The sequence below is a fragment of the Sminthopsis crassicaudata genome, chromosome 2 (assembly GCF_048593235.1).
Source record: "Sminthopsis crassicaudata isolate SCR6 chromosome 2, ASM4859323v1, whole genome shotgun sequence".
NCBI lineage: Eukaryota > Metazoa > Chordata > Mammalia > Dasyuromorphia > Dasyuridae > Sminthopsis > Sminthopsis crassicaudata.
The window spans coordinates 524,309,275-524,329,171 of record NC_133618.1 but is presented as its reverse complement, the minus strand read 5'-3'; the positions used below and the strand labels follow the sequence as shown (position 1 = coordinate 524,329,171).

The following is a 19,897-nucleotide window of genomic DNA, read 5'->3' as shown; positions in this document are numbered from 1 at the left end:
CAACTTCTTTCTCAACTGAGGCTTAAAATAACAGTCAATGATCATTTATTCATGGGTCTCAAGTAAAGTTTGAGGGAGCACAATCCTTTGATTTCTTTACTGCAATAAAAAAAAGATTTTCCTTCAACTTCAGGTGAACACCACCTCAGAGAATATTTATCATTCACCTTCTTGGTTTACTATCTTCCCTTTTTGGTCTCTTATTTCCTTTCTTTTCACTCAAGGCTGAGGATGGATATAGAATTTTCTTTACTTTCAAAGTATTGGGATTGCTTCATTTTGGCCCTTTTAGACCCTTTCCCCTAATATTTAAGAATGTTGGTTATATCATATCATAATTAAAATCTTTTTTACAATAAACCCAAAATTAAATTGATAACATAATTTTCATCGTATTACTCCTTTTTGGAAAACCCTGCAATAGTCAGGTTTTTTAAAAATCATATTAAAGCCAAAATTTTTTGTTTGGTTTTTAACACTTTCTATTAAACATCTCCATTATCTATCTTGCATTTACTCCCCAAACAAGACCCTCCCTCCCAATCAGTAAAATTTCTTTATTTATGTCCCATTCTTATGGCATGTTTATTTCAAGTTCTATGCTTTTGCTTGAATGTTCCTTCTCCTTCTACCCACCTATCCTCCTACTTATAGTCTCTGTTTATGTAAATCTTATCCATCCTTTAAGATACAACATATGGCTCACTTGTTTTATAAAGCTTTTTGTTATAGTCCAAACTAGTATCTTTTAAACTGATTATTTAGTCAACCTTTACAGATGATTGTATTTTTCACAGTATTAGATAGAGAGAAAAGATAGTCATTTTCTGGTTTTTTGTTTTGTTTTGTTTTGTTTTTTGGAAGAGCCTATTATAGTCTGGACCAATGAAATGAAACTATAGAATATCATGTACCCAAGGAATAAGACCAATTATCTAAAAATATTTATGCACAAATTTCTACTCTAAAGGCAAACTGTCCACAAAAACAAAAAAAGAATAAGAAAAATTAACTTTTAATAGAATAGTCCAATATGATCTTTTTAAAAAAGTTGCCATGGCCAAAAAAAAAAATTAAATTAGATTAATGTTATACACCTGTTTTTGTAATACTCCTTGTTAAAATCCTTTGCTTTCCGTCATACTATTTTTCTTAGTTCTACCTATATAACAATCCATTTTTCATATCATATCTTCATATCTTTTACTAGATTATCATTCATGTTGTCCCATAGGTGCCCTTCCAAAGATTCTCTCTTCTTTAAAAAAATTTTTAAAATACAAAATCGGAAAAAAAAAATAGAAAAGGAAAACTTGAAATATTGTTATGTATCCAACAGAACATCAGGAAGTATTCAAAATATGTAACAAATATCCATTTCAAGAAAGCATTTTATTCATAACTGCCCATCTTTTCTTTGCTTCGTTGTAGATTATTCTTTTGTTCCGCTGTGCACTTTTTATGTTCTTTTTTTTTTTTTCTCTTTTTATCTTCCCCACTTCGTCTAAGCAGGCTCTCTATATTCACACCCACATACATCATTCATGCATACACACACATATAAATAATATACATTTACACATATGTAGATATTCATCTAAAATAATATTAATATGGCTGACATAATGTAGATTTCTTTCTTGATTGAGTCTTTTTTTAAGGTTGACTTTGTCTGAGACAAATGATTACTAGCTCTACATTGTTTTTTTTTCTAATAAATTCTACTACCGATCATTGTTATTGTGTTTCTGTGTATCTCTTCTATTTCTGCTAACTTTTATACTTTAATTCTATTCTTTAACTTGCCTTGCTATTTCTTAACCTCTCTCATCCATGGATTCCTCCTTGGTCTTCTCTTCCCCAACTCTGTCCTTCCATCTTTATCTTATTCCCATTAATCTGCATACATTCTCACACTCCCATTAATCTAAACACCCCTCTGTGCCCCACATTGTTCTATGCCACCCCTTCCCTCCCTCTTCATTGCTTTCTCAATTATCTATACATCTTGTCCCACTGCTGAAGAACTATATATCCTATTTTCCACCCTCTTATTTCTTTAGATTTTGAAGGGTACAATACCCTTCATGGGGGTGTGTGTGTATGTGTGTGTGTATTTATGTATGTGTGTATGTATATATGTATATATATTTCTCTATTTAGCTCATTCCAGATGTGAGTAGGTTTTCAAAACTACCAGCTCTCCACCCCTCTAATGCCTCTGTATTAGTTTTTCTTCTAAACCTCCTTTGTATAGCATAATTACTATTTTCACCTTTTTCTAGACAGTTTTGCTTTTTAAAGTCAAAATATACTGCCACAATCCTTCTTTTGAACTACCCAATTACTGATGTCAATTTTAGACATGTGGTTTATATTTCCATTTATAAAACAAAACAGTTTGTCCTTGTTGAGTCCCTTGATATTTTTTATATTGACTCGGATGTTAATTTTTTTTTTATTGAGTTCAGGTTTGGTTGAGACAAAATTCTGAAAAATCTGTGAATTTATTGAATGTGCGGTATTTTTTTTTTTTGTTATTATTGTTCAATATTAAACTTAGCTTTGCTGGATATGTTTTTTGCTGCAGGCCTAGTTCTATCTCCAACTTGGGGTTGGTCTTCTGGTATTTTCAGATGGTTCTAGGAGGAACCCTATTTTCCTCAAAACTTAACTTGTTTTTCATTGGTCTGTGTACTCCTTGAGGCATAATTTTATTTTGTTTATGGGGGAAATCTGGAGATCTTGGAATTTTCTGACTTACTCTGTCATCTTCCTATGATCCTTCCCCAAAGACTTTAATGATCTAGTCAGCTTCCATGGACTTATGTTTGTGATTTCTACACTGATGACTTCCAGATCTGTATAGCTATTTCTGGTCTTTCTTAAGATACTGAATATCCTAGAGGGATCTCAAATTCAATGTGTACACCATCATCCCTTCCCTTTCTCCCTTCCTTTCTCCCTCCATTTTTGTTGAACATATTGTTATTCTTCTTATATGAATTCTTTTCTTTACTAAAATCATAACAACCGTAATTCAAGTCTTTTTCTTCTCTCACATTCCCTATTGAAGGTATCTTAACTTGTTTTCCTATTCTTTAGTTCAGGCATTCTTAATTCTTTTTTGTATCATGGATAACTTTGGGCCATCTAGTGAAACCAGTGGAGTCTATCTTAAAATTATATTTCTAAATGCATGAAATTAAATATGTAGGATTACAAAGGTAGCCAACTATTTTAAAATACAGATTCTTTTCCCCCTATCCAAGTTCACATATGCCCTGTCCTCAGAATCTTTAGGGTACTGTATACTCTGGGTTAAAAAACCCTTAATCTAATTTCCCCCTTTCTCTGATCTATCCTCCACTCTCCTGCAAAAAGGATATTTCTAAAGTAGGCATATGATCCTAAATCCCATAATAAACTCTTATTACTGTAAAGGTCAAACTCCTTTACTTGGCAGTTAAAGTCCTGTCCAATCTAACTCCACTCTACCTTTTTATCCTAATTATACATCACACCCCTTAATGTACATTACAAGTCAGCCAAACTAGATTACTTGCTGTTATACATGGAACAACTCCATTATCTGACTTCCATTGTAGTCTGTCCCTCCATTCCTGGAATCCATTTCTTTTTCATCTATTTCATCATAAGTTCATCATTATAATGCTATCTTTTTTTTTTTTAATTTCATAATTATAACATTTTTTACAACATTATCCCTTGTACTCCCTTCTGTTCCGAATTTTCCCCTACTTCCCTCCACCCCCTCCCCTAGATGGCAGGCGTTCCCATACATGTTAAATATGTTATAGTATATGCTAGGTACAATACATATGTGCAGAACCGAATTTTGTTGTTGTTGTTGTTGCAAAGGAAGAATTGGATTCTGAAGGTAAAAAATAACCTGGGGAGAAAAACAAAAAAATGCTGTTTACACTTATTTCCCAGTGTTCCTTTTCTGGATATAGGTGATTCTGTCCATCATTGATCAATTGGAATTGGATTAGCTCTTCTCTATATTGAAGATATCCACTTCCATCAGAATACATCCTCATACAATATCATTGTTGAAGTGTGTAATGATCTTCTAGTTCTGCTCGTTTCACTCAGCATCAGTTGATGTAAGTCTTTCCAAGCCTTTCTGTATTCATCCTGTTGGTCATTTCTTACAGAACAATAATATTCCCTAACACATAATGCTCTATCTTATATAGGAATCCCCAAATGTTTGTGCTTTCACTCTCCATCAGTTATCTTATTTTTATTTTGTGTATATTTATATATGTACATGTCTCTCCCCTTAGAAAGTAAATTGCTTGAGGACTGGAACTGTTTGATTATTGTCTTTTATGCTTAGAGACTAGGAGTTAACATTGATGTTTAATAGATCCTTGTCTATTATTGATTGAATAAAATTATTAAACTTACAAATTCATATATAATTCCAGTTTTTCATTATTAAGTTTCGTTGTTGAATGTGCACTATAAAATTTTAAAACCTGCCACATGCATTTCTACCAATTTTAACATTTTTAATAGAGCTGAGGATCATGCTGAATAATAGAGATTATAGACATTCAAAAATTATAGAGTACTAGACCTCCAAAAAGATGTTTATTTGTCTTTTTTAGGGAAAAAAATTCATTGATTTAATGATGAAACTGAATACTTTATAAAGACAGTTATGCAATAGTGATATTAAAGCATAAGATTAAAAGTTCATTCTTACTAGTTATTATTAACACTTCTTAAATTTCAACAGTGTGCTCTAGGCACTGTACAAGACATGGAGTCCTTAAGCTTAGATTATAAATAACCCTTGTTCTAGGTCATTTTGAGTAATATTAATGATGTCAAAAATAGCAGAGTACATTTTCTTCTTTATTCTCTGACTTAAGATTTAATAAACAAGTTCCAACTAACAACGTAGGTTATACAAAGTATTGTCAGATTCTTCTTCATGGTTCAGAACATTAGAAAGTCAAGCCTCAGGTGCATTTATGAATTTAATTTGATGAAATCATTTTGATTTGGTGCTGGAGTTTACAATACATTTCATGTGCATAATAAACATGGAATGAAAAGGTTTCTTGGTTTATATTTTAGTTATTTTAATGACTGAAATATGACTATGCACATTTAAATCCATTAAAATGCATATAACAATGTGCTTTCTTTATTAGCAGAGTGGTTGACCTATATATACAGACATGGTGGCAAATAACTTTGGATTCAGAATTGAATTTGTCCACCAATATTATTCTTCTAGTAGCATATGAGAAACACCAGAAAAAAATCAAAAGTGAATGACATTAGTGGAAAAATCAATTCTTTTATTCTTCAAAACTGAAGCAATGTTTAAGGCATTAAAAATAGTCTTTCATTAAATCAAATTGATTAGGTACTCATGAAATAAACCATAGGATTATACATAAAGCACTATAAAAGATCTAGAGGCCATTTAACCCAACTCTGTCATTTTTTAAAATAGCTTTTTATTTACAAGATATATGCATGGATAATGCATTGACAATTGGAGAACCTTTTGTTCCAATTTTTCCCCTCTTTCCCCTCCCCCCTCCCCCAGATGGCAAGTAGTCCAATACATGTTAAATATGTTAAAAAATATATATATATATATATATTCATATCCATAGATATTTTGCTGCACATGAAGAATTGGACTTTGAAATAATGTACAATTAACCTGTGAAGAAATAAAAAATGCAGGCGGACAAAAATAGAGGGATTGAAAATGCTATATAGGGATTTACGCTCAATTCCCAGAGTTTTCACTGGGTGTAGCTGGTTCTATTCATTATTGCACAAATGGAACTGGTTTAGTTCATCTGATTGTTGAAGAGAGCCACGTCCATCAGATTTGATCATCATATAATATTGTTGTTGAAATGTATAATGATCTCCTGGTCCTGCTCATTTCACTCAGCATCAGTTCATATAAGTCTCTCCAGGCCTTTCTGAAATCATCCTGCTGGTCATTTCTTAAAGAACAATAATATTCCATAACATTCATATACTATAACTTATTCAGCCATTCTCCAACTGATGGGCATCCATTCAGTTTCCAGTTTCTGGCCACTACAAAGAGGGCTGCCACAAACATTTTTGCACATACAGGTCTCTTTCCCTTCTTTAAAATCTCTTAGGGATATAAGCCCAGTAGTAACACTGCTGGATCAAAGGGTATGCATGCACTGTTTGATAACTTTTTGAGCATCCAACTCCTTCATTTTGTACATGAGCCAACTGAGGCTCAGAGAGATTGTGGCTTTGCCAAGATTTAATTTGTATGATCTTTCCAGGATTTTATAGATTGAGCACCTTAGTATCTATTCTAACCAGCTGGACTAAGCAGCTAAACAGACAGGATTTAGGTTCAAAATGCAGACTCTATCCTTTCCATGTTGTAGAATTAGCACTAAAGTACTAGTTGTTATTGATGTTTTGTTTTGAATAAAACCAGCAAACATAAAGACAGAAAAACAAAAACAAAACACAAAGCATATTCTATTCCCTTAATCAAAATGACACAAAAGAATGAGACTGATAGTTTATGTACCACTTCTATAATTTTACTGTATGCTAGAAGCAAGAACTATTTTAAATTTAACAAAACACTACCAGTGTAGCCCTTTGTATTTAACCTAAATGTAATGAAGATTGAATCCTGTGTTCTTGATTGAATCATGTTATTGTTTTGTTCTGTGTAGTTCTGGATTGTTATCACTTTAAAACTCTCATACAGAATTTTAAAAACAGTTTTCCTCTTTATCTTGGAAGTCAAAAATTGGTGTCAGAAGCCAGAAAGATGGAGTATACTGGATCTGTGATTAAATTGGTGTAGAAATCTCTTAAATGAGGAAACTTTTTATGTATAAAAACAGTTTAGTAGCTTTCCAGAAACTTCTTAGGGAGTTAATTTCTTGTAGCACTAAGAGGTTAAACAATTTACCTAGAGTTCCATAGCTCAAATCTTTCTTTCATCAACTAGAAAAGCTAACACTCAAGACTTAATTATTCATAGTAATGGAATATTTGGTTAAATATTAAACTTAAATTGTGTTTAATTTGTATTTATTGATTTAAATTTAAATTTTATTTCCTAATTATGTTTTCATCTGTTACAATAATTTGTATTTCCAGAATTTAAAAATGTTGGGAGACAACTTGAGATTATTCTTAGAGAAGAGAATGGGAATTAAAAGGGAATTAAGAAATTCATTGCAGATGATTAAGATTGAGAATAATGATAAACAATACAAAAACCTTAACTTCCTGAGATATTTTAAAGATTGTTCATGACACCCGTGAAATAGATGATCTTTGTTTTCTAATTACTATAGTTTATCCTTGCCTTTTTTTTCTAATGAGATGGAAAGTATGTGACTAGTTACAGAAATTTAAATTCAATTTACATCTAAGATAATTAGAAAACTATAAAATGGTTAAAACTCCAATAAAGCTACTGGTTGTATTTTCTATTAGTTGCATTTAATTATAATTCTGGTATGACAATGAATTTTATTATTTATAGTATACATATAGTATAGTGAAATAGTATAGAACAATTTCATAAAATTCTCAAAGGTAGAAAAGCATCTTGGAGAACTAGTTGCAGATGGCTTATAAAGCTCTCCACTGTAGCTGAAATCATATTAAAATGTAATTGGGAGATTTTTAACAAGCTAAATAAAAATAGTATACTATAGATATGTATAATGATAATTTGTGGTTTTCTAAGTCAGTATGCAGTTTATACTCATCAGTTTCTGTTTGATTTTGACACTAGTGTTTTTCAGACTAATTTCAATGAATGCTTTGGGACTTAAAACATATTAATAGACTCAATAAATGTTGACTTTACACATAAGGATATCATAGAATAAAATAAGGTCAGGGAAATGGCTGAAACAAATAATTTTTATTATGAGTTGGTTTATTCTTAGTATAAGTGTTAGTATTCTTAAATACAATATTCTCATACTTAATGTATTAGAAGGCATATGCTGTTAGTATTGATATTCTCTCGGAACTATTGTTCACACTGTTCAGTATACCAGTGATCTTTGGAACATGATGGGGGCGGGGGAGGTGAGGAGAGGCTCTGCTTTATTCCATCCTTTCACATTTATTACTAGCTTATAACCACTATAATTGTTTAACGTATTATGTTATTTGGTAGTAGTCTAAAAATTCCCATAGCATAACCTAAATTTATTCTCCTTCAGATGTAGTTTCTATATGAAATCCTATTTTATATGGGGAAGCATTTTTTCTCCATTTAAAAATTTTAATAATATATATGTGCAGGCAAATCTTTAATATCAAAAAGGGATCTCAAAGTAATTTATAAATATTAAGAAAGGAGAGGTCAAAGATTGAAGATTAAATCACAAAACTTTTTTTTTTTCTTTCCCTCTTTTCTTCTTGGGGTAGGGCAGCAGGTTGAAATAAAGAGCTGGACTGGACTAGCATGGACTGGGTAGAATGTGCTGAATTAAAGAAAACATTTGCGAATGCAAAAGTAGGCCTGACATTTTAACTGTGTCATCAACATACAGGTGTTACCCCTACATTAGACAAATGATTCTTTCTTCACTGGATGAATATCTCTTCTAACTTCTCTTTTGAGTTGGATCTGTTTTCCTTCTGGCTGCACAAAACCCCAGGAGCCTTTCAACTCCAAAACATATTTTCCCTCAGTTGTAGATGTGATGAAAAATATAATTTACATTAAGGTATGAATAAGACTTAATCTTCCCAGTAACTTGCATGTTAAAAAAAAAGTAGTGTTTATTCTAAATGACTGTCTAATTGGTAGAATGTTAGATGAAGATCTTTAACTGTGTATTCTTTATGGCTAGGTATCCACTCCTACTCTTTCCTCCAGCAATCCTAGCTTTTTTTTTTTTTTTTTTTTTTTTTAATACCTGGCCTGCCGAGGCATAAATCAGCATACAGTTAAATAGCATCACTTCTCTTTTCTTTCCTCCCTCTAGCTCTTTCTACAAGGCCCTTTGGGGTAAAAACAGAATCATCTCCTGGGGATATGGTATGAGTTAAATTTACTAAACCTGTTCAGTCTCTCAATAGAGGCCCTCTTTTATAATATGTTGTGTGATTTTTTAATAAAAGGGAATGAAACATTCATTTAGAGTGAAGCTTTAAATTTTTTTTAAAGACAAATCAAACTAGATGACTGAAGATGAGGAATAAATACTTTCTTTTAAACAGAATTAGCTATCTTTCCAATTTAAATTTTTTTTCCCCTTGTTTTTTAATCCTGCAGTTTAGATGCAATAATTTTAAAAATTGTAACTGGTTGTGCTTATCTGGAAATGAATAAGTTTCTTAAAAATAACAGCTAGTACTAAGTTTGTTGGAAACTGATTTTTAGTGGATAGTTTTAGTTGTTGTTCTCTTCATATTTTAAAGTTTTACTTTTTAAGTCATAAGTTGCTTGAAACATGAAGTAACAAATTGCTTCTCCCCCACTACCTTTGTTCTGGTTAAAGTTTTATGCAAAACATTGTTTGAAACATGAGTTTCTTCTTTTCTCCTAAAAACAACTCAAGGTACTGTTTTTAATAGTATATGCCACTATAATTTGTAGTTGTTGTTCTGCTTTTCTTTCCTTTTAAGTTGCCCAAACACAGCTGAGTTCACAAGAGGAGAAAAGAAAACTTGATAGTGTTGCCAAATAGACAGGAAACTGTAGTGGACCTAGTGAGCAGTGAAAGGTTTGAGCACGCCCTTCATCCAATCAGCTGTGAGAGCTGTTGCTATGTGCACTCTTACTCTGCTGCCTTTGTGAAAAATATCTTGCACTGAGAGAGGGAGAGTGGAAAAGGGAGAGAAACCGAATAAGCACCCAAAGCGGAGCATTTTGTTTTAACCACTGCAGACATCTGGATCTCTCAGATACTGACAGAATAGCTTATTTAAAGCCAGGAGGCAACTTCTTTTACACAAGAATTCCAGTATGGTTTACTGTGGAAACAAAGGACTTCTTCACCCAGAAGGTGTGTAATGGAGTGATTTTAACTGCTTTATTTTTATCCTAATTTTTGTTTTTATATAACTGTTGTGGTGGTTGTTTCACGGACTTTAATGAATAAAGATGTATCTGAATTACCTTACAGAAAGAAATAATAAAGTTAGGGAATTTCATCATTTTCAAAGCCTTTTAGCAGAATGTATAAAGACTTAATTAAAATGCAGGTTTGAACAATGTGAATAGGGAAAGAAAGAATTGTATAGATTGGTATATATTTAAATGAAACAATGTGAAAGAAATACAAGAAAATATTATAAGGGAATGGAGAAAGAGAGAAGTTAAAAGCTTTAATCTTTTTTTTTTTTTTTTTAGAAAATCTATTTTGTTTGAAAAAAAATATAATTTAAGATAAATTAGATTTTTCTTTAGCTTTCATTGTTTTTGAGTTTCACAATTATGGTTCAAAGTTAGCTTATGGAGATTTTTAGGGATGCTGTTTCCTGTTCTTTATAATGAATTTTATAGATTTTTATCTCTTTATTATAAATATTTTAGTATTATAGCCAATGAACAGGCCAGATAAAAGATTACTATTTCTTAACAGTAAATTCAAAGAAGTAAGTAGTGTTTTAAATGTTTACTTAGTTGTATTTAGATTTGGAGAGAAATATAAGATAAGCATATGCAATTATCATATAAATATAACTTTTAAATGCTTTAGGAATAAAATGGGGCAGGATAATCTAAAGTAAGACTCAGGGAACAGAAATACCAAAAAATTGTTACATGTGTTAGGGATAGTTGGTAATTTTAAAATTAAGTTGAATAAAATTAAAAGTAGACCTCATGTTTTTGATAATTGACTTTGAATTTCTGCTATATTTGATTTGAATCAAAAAAGTCAAATGCTGGTTTTAATAATTTGAAAAGGGTTTATGTTAATAGGATCCACAAATAGTTTTTTATGAAGATTAAGTGTAGTTAAGATTTCTGGGAAGCATTCAAACTAAGGGTGAAGGCCACAAATTGCCATCATATACCCTGGAGCCCACTACTGGAGCAACTAAGTACAAGAAATTGTTTTGTGACAGCTTTTAAAATTCATTAAAACAAATTCATTAATAAAGCAATTCATCTCTAAAGATCAAGTAATTTAAGTTCCCCAGCCCAGTCCCATATTTGGAGCTGAAAACTATTCCAAAGACAATAATTTTAACAACAGTTTAATTTTACCAGGGAAGAAACTGAGGCCTAAAGAGGTGAAATCACTTGTCTAATCATACACAGGCTTAGGAAATAACATGTCCAGATTGATCCCTCTTACCTCACTGAAATAAATATTTCCATTGTCCAAGTTAATCTCTATGTACACCTGTTAGTTAGCATTGGCCCACTTAATATGTGACTTTTAGACAAATTATTTGAAGTCCCTGTGCATTAACATGTCTGTAAGAAAGAGTAGGTTGGACAGAATCATTCTTCAGTTCCCTTCTAGCGTATAACTATCCATTTCTGAGCTCTTTAATTGATGTCTGTGTAAATGATATTTTTTTAATTGAAATCAATTTTTTGTTCCTCTTAAAGGAAACACAGGTTCAAAAACCAATCCAAGTTAGCCAAGATTGTGAAGTTGCCCAATATAAAGAAAAAAAGGATATTAATAGTATTTTTAATTACCTGCTTTCAGGGTAATTTTTCTTTTGACTTTCTGACACGATCAAAGATGTATAACCTCCATTTTTTTTTTCCTAAGTAAAAAAAGAATTGTAAATAAAACAAGATTTTTGATTTATAAATGGCATCCAAAAAAAGTACTCATTATATAAATATAAAAATATATTCTATATACATCTTATTTCACAAGCTTTAGCTTACACATAGCCCTCACTCCAATTTTATTTTTTTATTTAAATTAATATTGTTCATTCAAATAAATTACTGTAATATTATTAAATAGTTTGACTGGCATTATAAGATCTTGAGACTTGAGCAATCCATCATATCTTTACTTTTGTCAGTTTGAGATGTGGACCATCTTTTGAACAGAAGGAAATATCAGCGTTTTAGTTTAACAAAAAAGCTGATTTTCTTAAACTCTAGTGATTTCCATAGTGTCAGACAGAAAAAAAAAGAAAGCACTAAATGTTCAAAATAGTCATGGAAGAAAAAAAACCAAATGTAATAAATACAGCTTTTGAATCAGGTAGAATTTTGTTTGATCATTCTTATTTTTAGAGGTATCAGCTGCAACCATATTGTATTTCTAGTATTTTTTCATCTTAATGAAATTTTTCCAACTGAAATTTAAACTGAATTGAACAAAACTTTTCTAGTCTTTGCTTTTATGAGCATTTTGATTTGATGTGATTATTTCTAAATATAAAAGAATTGTTTTCATATGCTACAGAAGATGGAGAATGTAAAGCAGGAAAGAAGCAGCAAGAGTCAAAAAGACTCTTTATTTCATAAAGGCTTTTCAGCCATGCTGCAGAAGGGATGTACTTGGGAGACTCCAAGACTGTATTCTTGGACCAAAAGGCTGAAGATGCGGTGTATTCAACATTTAAAGTACTTTGTTATATCAAGTCCTCCAAATATTCTGTTTATTTTGTAATCTAGTCAAATGTAGTAATAGTGCTATTATCATTTATAGTGCCTTTGAAACTTGGATCTAAGTGATGAATAGCAGTATTAATAAGATTGTTGTTTCCTAACTGGATTCATTTTGTTTGTTTGTTTTTGTATTTGTAAATAGAAACATTAAGATTCTAAAAAAGAGATTTTATCTGGACCAGTTGGTTCAATTGTAGGAATTACTATAGATAATATCACAACATCTTTTCAGAAGTTATTTTGGGGAAGTGAAAGCTAGGTTATAAAATACTGTTATATAATTCATACATAAATCTTTTAAAAATAATTTAAAATTATTTTTTCATTTTGGGAATGGAAGAAAAGTCCTTAAGAGTAAAGAGTTTTGTTTCTTAATGAATTTAATGTTCTCCTCCTGATTTTTTGTACCTTTTTTTTTTCCTGCTCTTCATATCTTGTTTTTCCTAGTGATTGTTTCCTTACTGTTGGTTGTGTTAGTACCTATCAAACATCAGCACCTCATCATTCTATAATCCCCTCATTTTATAGTTTTGAAAACTGAGGTCTGGTCCGGAGAGGTGAAGTCTGAAGTAAAGGCAGTATTTAAAAAAAAAAAAAAAAAAACCAGATCTGAAAAATCAGACCTAGAATATTCTGATTTCAAATACACCCTAATGCTTATAAATCTTTCTCCCTACATACCTGATCATCTGTGTATAAGTGCTTTAACACAGAACACTCCATTAATTTTTTTCCTCTTGTACATATTGCTTTACTTATTTGTATTCTTTGTCTTAAAGGAATTGAATTTAAGAAAATCTGTTCAAAGAAAAACTCCCTACTTTAAAAACAAATTTTTTTTTTTTTTTTTTTTTTTTTTTTTTTACTTTTTCCTTTGGTTTGGTTTATTTTATCCCTATCAGGGGAAAAAATGTTCCAAAATTATTTATTTTTCTTAATAAGAGCTTGCTCAACTTTTTTATTTTTCTGATCATCACATATAATCCTGTCTATTACATGAAAACATTAAGAAGAGTTTCTTTTATATATAATTTCTTGCAGTATTTTCTTACTTGTATTTCAAGTAGAGAGCCCTTTGTAATGAAGATAATTATCTTATAGAACTAATAACAGAAATACTTCTTGATCTGGACTTAATTTTATACCAATAAAGAACTTTTAAAAATGTTTATAGAGTACCCTTTATATGTACACATGTGTTTGCTCATGCTTTTGAAAATCTATGTTTTATTCCATATTATCTATGGATCATTTTGGTTTTGATCCTCATATAACTTTTATTGTGGAAATGCTTTTCTTTGTTAGAAATTAGTTTTGGGGCAGCTAGGTGGCACAGTGGATAGAGCACTAGCCTTGAATTCAGAAGGACCCGAGTTCAAATGTGGTCTAAGACACTTAACACCGTGTGACCCTGGGCAAGTCACTTAATCCCAGCCTCAGGGGAAAAAAAAGAAATTAGTTTCAACATTTCCCTATAAGGTAGAAAATTGTAAGTCAAAGACTAGCTTTTAACTAAATACTAAATACAACATATAAATTTTTATAAATTATAGTTCCTTATTTAATAGGAATAATTTTCTAATTTTGCAGATTTTTCTTTACTGCTAAGATTAAATAGATTATTTTGCCACAGAACCTTGGATTAGTAAAAATGCTCTTTAGTTTTTGTAGATTATTTAAATATGCTAATGTAGCTAAACATTGTCTTAATGTATATATTTCAGTTTAGGCAAATTTAAATTCTTAACTATTCAATTTAAAAGTATATTTTACTTTTCTTTTGGCTCTCAAGGTTGTAAGGAGAAAGATAGGCTTCTTCCAAAACCAAAACTTTAGGACATAGTCTCTTTCATCTCTTCCCAGAACCATTTGAATAAACAGAGCAGAATATAAACTTGTTTTTATTCTAATGGAATTAGTGGATACCAGTACTTATTTCTGTTCTAAATTTTTAATGTATTTAATTTATAATTTAACTATTATGATATTGTAGATTTACAAACAAATCTTGCAGTTAAAGTTTTTAGAAGTCATTTATGTAGGGTGAAAAGAAGAGGAAGGTAGAGTAAAGGCAGGGCAGTAATATGTAGGTACCTTAGAATATGGAATGTTAGTACTAAAAGCAATCTTAGAGATCTAGTTGAACACCATTTTACAAATTGGAGCCCCAAAGGTTAAGTAAGTAATGAAATGAATTAGAACTTCCTGGCAGCAAGACCTCATTGGAGATTAGATAGTTATAAATTTGTATTATCCCAAGTCCTCACAGTATCAAGGCTTTTTTCCTTTAGCCTTGTAGGTTATTCCTAAAGTAAGAGTTGGAAAAGTCAATGGTAGGCTAATAAAAATAACCAGAAATTAGCAAGGCAGGAGCAACATCGAAACAAGGGGTACAAGAAACTGAGGGATGATTGGCAATATCTTGTTGAAATTACCAAATTTTAAAGTCAAAACTATAAAAGGAATAAATGTGAAGTCACTGCATTGGTGATGGAGTAGAATAACATTGAAGTTAAGACTGACGTCATCACAACCGAGCACAAGGCACATTCAGAAATGAGGCAGTGGGAGAGGTACAAGAACAGGAGATTGTAACTAAAATAAAGGAGAAAGGAAGGAAAAGGATCAAGAAAGGGGGGACAAAATGAGACAAGAAGAAAAGCAAAGAAAAAAGGTTAAGTTAGATAATCAGGCAGACATTTGTCTTGCATGGGTTTATAAACAGTTTATGGCAGTTGGCTTTTGTGTAAATGGAGCTAGAACTGACTGGCAGGTATGTTAGGGTTCTGTAGGAAATGGCCCCTAGGAGTTACTTATGGAACTCTTCATTCAGAATAACCCAGATAGTGGTATGTCAAGGGTGAACTTGGTATGATTGCCCACAGTAATGACCTGCTAGCTTCTTGGGAGGGTAGGACATAGAAACCTATATCTTCTTTTAAAATATTATTAGTGAGTAAAAATCTAGATAAGTTATTACCAACAACAGCAAGCTTAATGCCAAAATTGCCTTGTCACTTTAATGGTATAATATTAAATTCTGAATCCCTAAACTTTAAAGGAAAAGGGAAAAAATTTAAATAACTCTTTAATCAAATGATCTCTAAGGTTCTTACCAGCTTTCAATCCTGTGATGTCTTATAAATAAGAAAAGTTGTAGACACTTTTGAAATCTGAGTCTACTTTAGGAGACATAGAATTTAAACACAAGTGGATATTTATATAGCTAGCTACATAAATTTAACATTTAGTAATTTTTTCTGGAAAGTTGTATTTTTTGTTCTGGGTGGGGTTCTATTAATAACAAACTCACTTGATTTTTCTTGGAAAAAATATTTTTGAGCAAAAAGTCATTGTCTAAAGAGGATTAGTGTCAGCTTATAATGGATCTAGAAGAACAATAAATCTGAGATTTTTGCAGAATTTTGTATTTAGGAACCACCTTCCTTTCTCTCCTAACCTCCAAATTTAATTCTGCCATTCTGCCATACTTTTGTTATAACAAAGATTGAAAAATACACCAAAGATCTTAAAAATTATCAAGAATTTATAGTATAAAAATGCAGTGTTATATTTAGGCTGAGGTTTAATTTAATTTTGAATATTAAGAGAACAATGTAAAAAAAATTGTTAATAAAATGAAAGAAGAGTCAAGTCTGGAGTGCAAGTGAAAAATGTATTTTTATAACGTTTTGTATGCTCTGAGAAAGTGCCAGAAAGAAAGAAGGATAACATGTTTTATAACACATCTCCTTTGTGCCAGGTTATTATAGTAAGCATTTTATAAATATTATCTCGATCTTCACAAATACCTTCACAGAGGAAACAGAGAGGTAAAGTGATTTGCTCAAAGTCACTGAGTGGGAATTTGAACTCGGGTATTTCTGTGTCTAGGACTATCATTCAATCTGCTGTGCCAAGCAATTACCTTGAATTTCTTGATTATGCAAATGAAATTTTGTATGACAGATTCTTCTCAGAGATAGCTATTATTTACTTTTATGACTATGTGCAAGATAAGCATAGTGCTAAGATGCTAAAGATATTTAATTCTGCATCCCTGGTATACAGCTTAGTATTGAAGTGGTCTTGGTAGATTGTAGTATGTAGTGGACACTCAGAATTTGCTATATCAATAGACCAGCCATATAGAGAGAACAGAAACATTTATCCAAATGAATTAAGTCCATATTCTTTTGGGAGAGCCAAACTAAACTGTAACATAATTTCTTCAAAAGTTTGAACTGCGATTTCATTAATTTGGAGCACTCCCTTATAGTCATAATTTTTACACTTTCACATGTTAATTAAATAGTTGTAATGAGCTAAACTGACCCCCAAAAGTTATTATTTAGTGGCTAAATGGGGGTGAAGCCTATACATGCTTCAGTTCTGTCAAAGCTGTCAGAGCTTTACTCTGCTACTATAGCTTTTGAATTCTCAGGGTCACTTCCTTTCCATGAGAAGGAATGAAAGTTAACACTTTAGTAGAAGGTATAAATTTCTTTCTTACTTTAAAAAAATTCCCTTTCCCCCCTTTTTTTGATTTAGGATTTTCAACATTTTTGAAAATGGGGAATTAATCTTTGTAGTTAGGCCTACACTGCAATTCTCTTTGAAGAAAAATGTTATGACTAAATTAAGTCATATTTGAGAATAATTATGGAAAGTTAGTTATATGAAGTTTCTGAGCTTGGAATCAATGAGAAATAGAGTATGCAAAATTCTGAGGACTAAGTTCCTGGTTTTTGTCAAAATAGAGTGTCTTGATTGTGAAGCCAAATCTTAAAATTGTAGTTAGCAGAGTTTATGCCTTATGTGACATACTTCCTTAACTACAAATTCTAAAATCCTTTGAAAATATATTGGGAAGGATATTGCCAGAAAGGACAGTGGAAGCTGAAGAATTGTTTCTGGATAGAATTTTCAGATGCAAAAGTGAGTAATAAATTATGCATGATGGTTTACTTAGTTCACAGGGAAATGGCAAAATAAAACTGGATTAGTACTGCCTGTAAAGTAGGAAAGGATTTATTTATTATTATTTGTTGTGATAGCTAGCTACATATTAACTAGAATTGTAAGGAGTTAAAATGGAAGTTACATGGAGAAAAAAATGCCAGTCATCCTTAGAATTTCTAAGATAAGGCTAAACTAAGTGCTCAAAGAGAAGGAAAATTATTATTAATCATGTCTGCCCTATGATGGGATTTAATTATTTAGTAGTCAAAAAGAAGAGATAATGTAACTCTAGGCAAAAGAAAACTGTTGGGTTTTTTGTTTGTTTATTTTAGCAGCAGCAGTATTCTTATTGAAGTGTGTCTTAAAATTTCAGGCTCATGGCCTAAAATGTCTGGATTCTATCTTTTTTTCATTATTTTGATTTTATTCTTTTCTACACTGCTATGTTTAGTTTCATGAGACCTGACGAAATACAGACACTAAAATGAATCAATTTATGTATAAATTGTCTTCAGCTTCGTGTTTTAAGACTCCTTCCCAAATCACTCAGGTTAGGTAATGATATTAATAAAACCACAAATTGCACAATAATCAGTATTTTGGAATATTATTTTAGAATAAAAACAGTATTATTAAAATAGAAATTAATTTAGCCCTCCTTTCTAAATATCAATCAAGAATTAAGTACCTATAAGTGTGCTAGGTATTATGGTAAGCACTAGAAATACAAATGAAACAATCCTAGGAAGGCAACAATGACATATTAAAAATGTGTGAGTTACTTATATATCAGAATTGCCTGAATGTCTCACCTGGGCATATAGCAATCCATTTTGTGCTATAAACACTCATCAATCAGGTGTTGTTCTTTAGTTTATAACATTTGCAAACTCACTTTTTTTCATCACTTTTAATGAAAAGACTGTCTCCATACTGTTTCATTGTTTAAAAATATTTCTTTTTCCTTTGGGAAATTGATACAGAAGGTATTAAAATAAAACATTCAAAGCCATCTTACTGGTATAAAAGAAAAAGAGAATATATTTTACTTAAAAAATCTGCTTACAAACCTGAACATAAATTGGAAAGTTTATAACATGGACACTGTACCAAAGCATTATTTCTTATTTTTCTTGATTTGTGTTTAAATGGCTAACTCTAGAATTTGACTCTTTACTTTTCAGCTTACCACAGATGTAAAGGAAAACAGAAAAAGCATTACTTAAATTCCAATAAGGCATAAAAGGCATTAACACTTTGATTAGGTAAGAAAGAAAAACATACTGTGTGTTTTGTCACTTATCTAGAAACCAACTAGAGATTAGAACAGAAAATATAAATACAATGGACAAAGACTTAATGAAAAACTATTTTAAGAGCTAGATTATGGTTTTAAGAGGGTTTTGAAGTATATAGTCTTGATTCATCTTGTTCATAAATCTGGTCAGGCAATAAATCAAGCATTTATTAATTGCCTTTTGTATGCTAGAATCTTAAGCTTGGTGATGGAGATACAAAACCAAAAGTGAAAACAGCCCTAGCCCTTAAGAAGCTTACATTCTTTTTTTTTTTTTTTTCTTGAGGCTGGGGTTAAGTGACTTGCCCAGGGTCACACAGCTAGGAAGTGTTAAGTGTCTGAGATCAAATTTGAACTCGGGTCCTCCTGACTTCAAGGCTGGAGCTCTATCCACTGCGCCACCTAGCTGCCCCCAGAAGCTTACATTCTATTGAGGAAGACAATGTATGAAATTACTTATAGACAAGGGGTGGGGTCACTAGCTGGAGGGGAATTGGGAAAACAAGGACTGGCATTTGAGCTGGACTTTGAAGGCTAAAAATGCCAAAGAGTCACAAGAGATAGAGGTCAAGTGCATTCCCTACATGAGGGCAGTCTGTGCAAAGAATCATGAAAACAGGAGATGGAATATCATATTTGTAGAATGAAAAGAAATCCAGTTTGGCTGGATTGTAGAGTCCTTGAAGAAGAGTAATTTATACAATTAGAAAGGTGTGTTGCAACTATATTGTGATGGACTTTTAAGTGCTACAGAAATTTGTTTTTAATTCTAAAAGTAATTAGAAGTCACTAGAACTTTTTGAGCAGGCAACAACTGTGCACTTTGGCAGTTGTGTGGAGGATAAATTGGAGAAGTGATTGATTTGAGGCAAACCAATTAGGCTATTGTTAAGATAATGAAAGCTTGACTTAAGGTGGTTATGGTGTAAATGAAGAGAAGGAATGATATTGTAGGAGACATTGTGAAGGTAAAATTGATATGACTTAGGAAAATGAGG

General features: G+C 31.4%; 1 protein-coding gene across 10 annotated transcripts in view; it reads left to right on the top strand.

Moving 5' to 3' along the window:
• The window catches only part of ATOSA (atos homolog A), a 113,865-nt gene that overhangs the window by 34,352 nt on the left and 59,616 nt on the right, over positions 1-19,897 (top strand). Inside the window, exons 1-2 of one of the 10 annotated variants that reach the window (XM_074294543.1) lie at positions 9,361-10,052; positions 18,787-18,867. The exons of 5 other annotated variants lie outside the window; for them this stretch is intronic. Coding sequence is in view for 1 of the 5 variants with exons in the window: in XM_074294536.1 (XP_074150637.1) it covers positions 10,013-10,052 (40 nt within the window). In the remaining 4 variants the exon portion in view is untranslated. Of the gene's footprint in view, positions 1-9,353; positions 10,053-13,479; positions 17,579-18,786; positions 18,868-19,897 lie in introns of those variants that run through there. 4 more of the 10 variants (XM_074294544.1, XM_074294542.1, XR_012486933.1 and 1 more) reach the window with 4 other exon arrangements.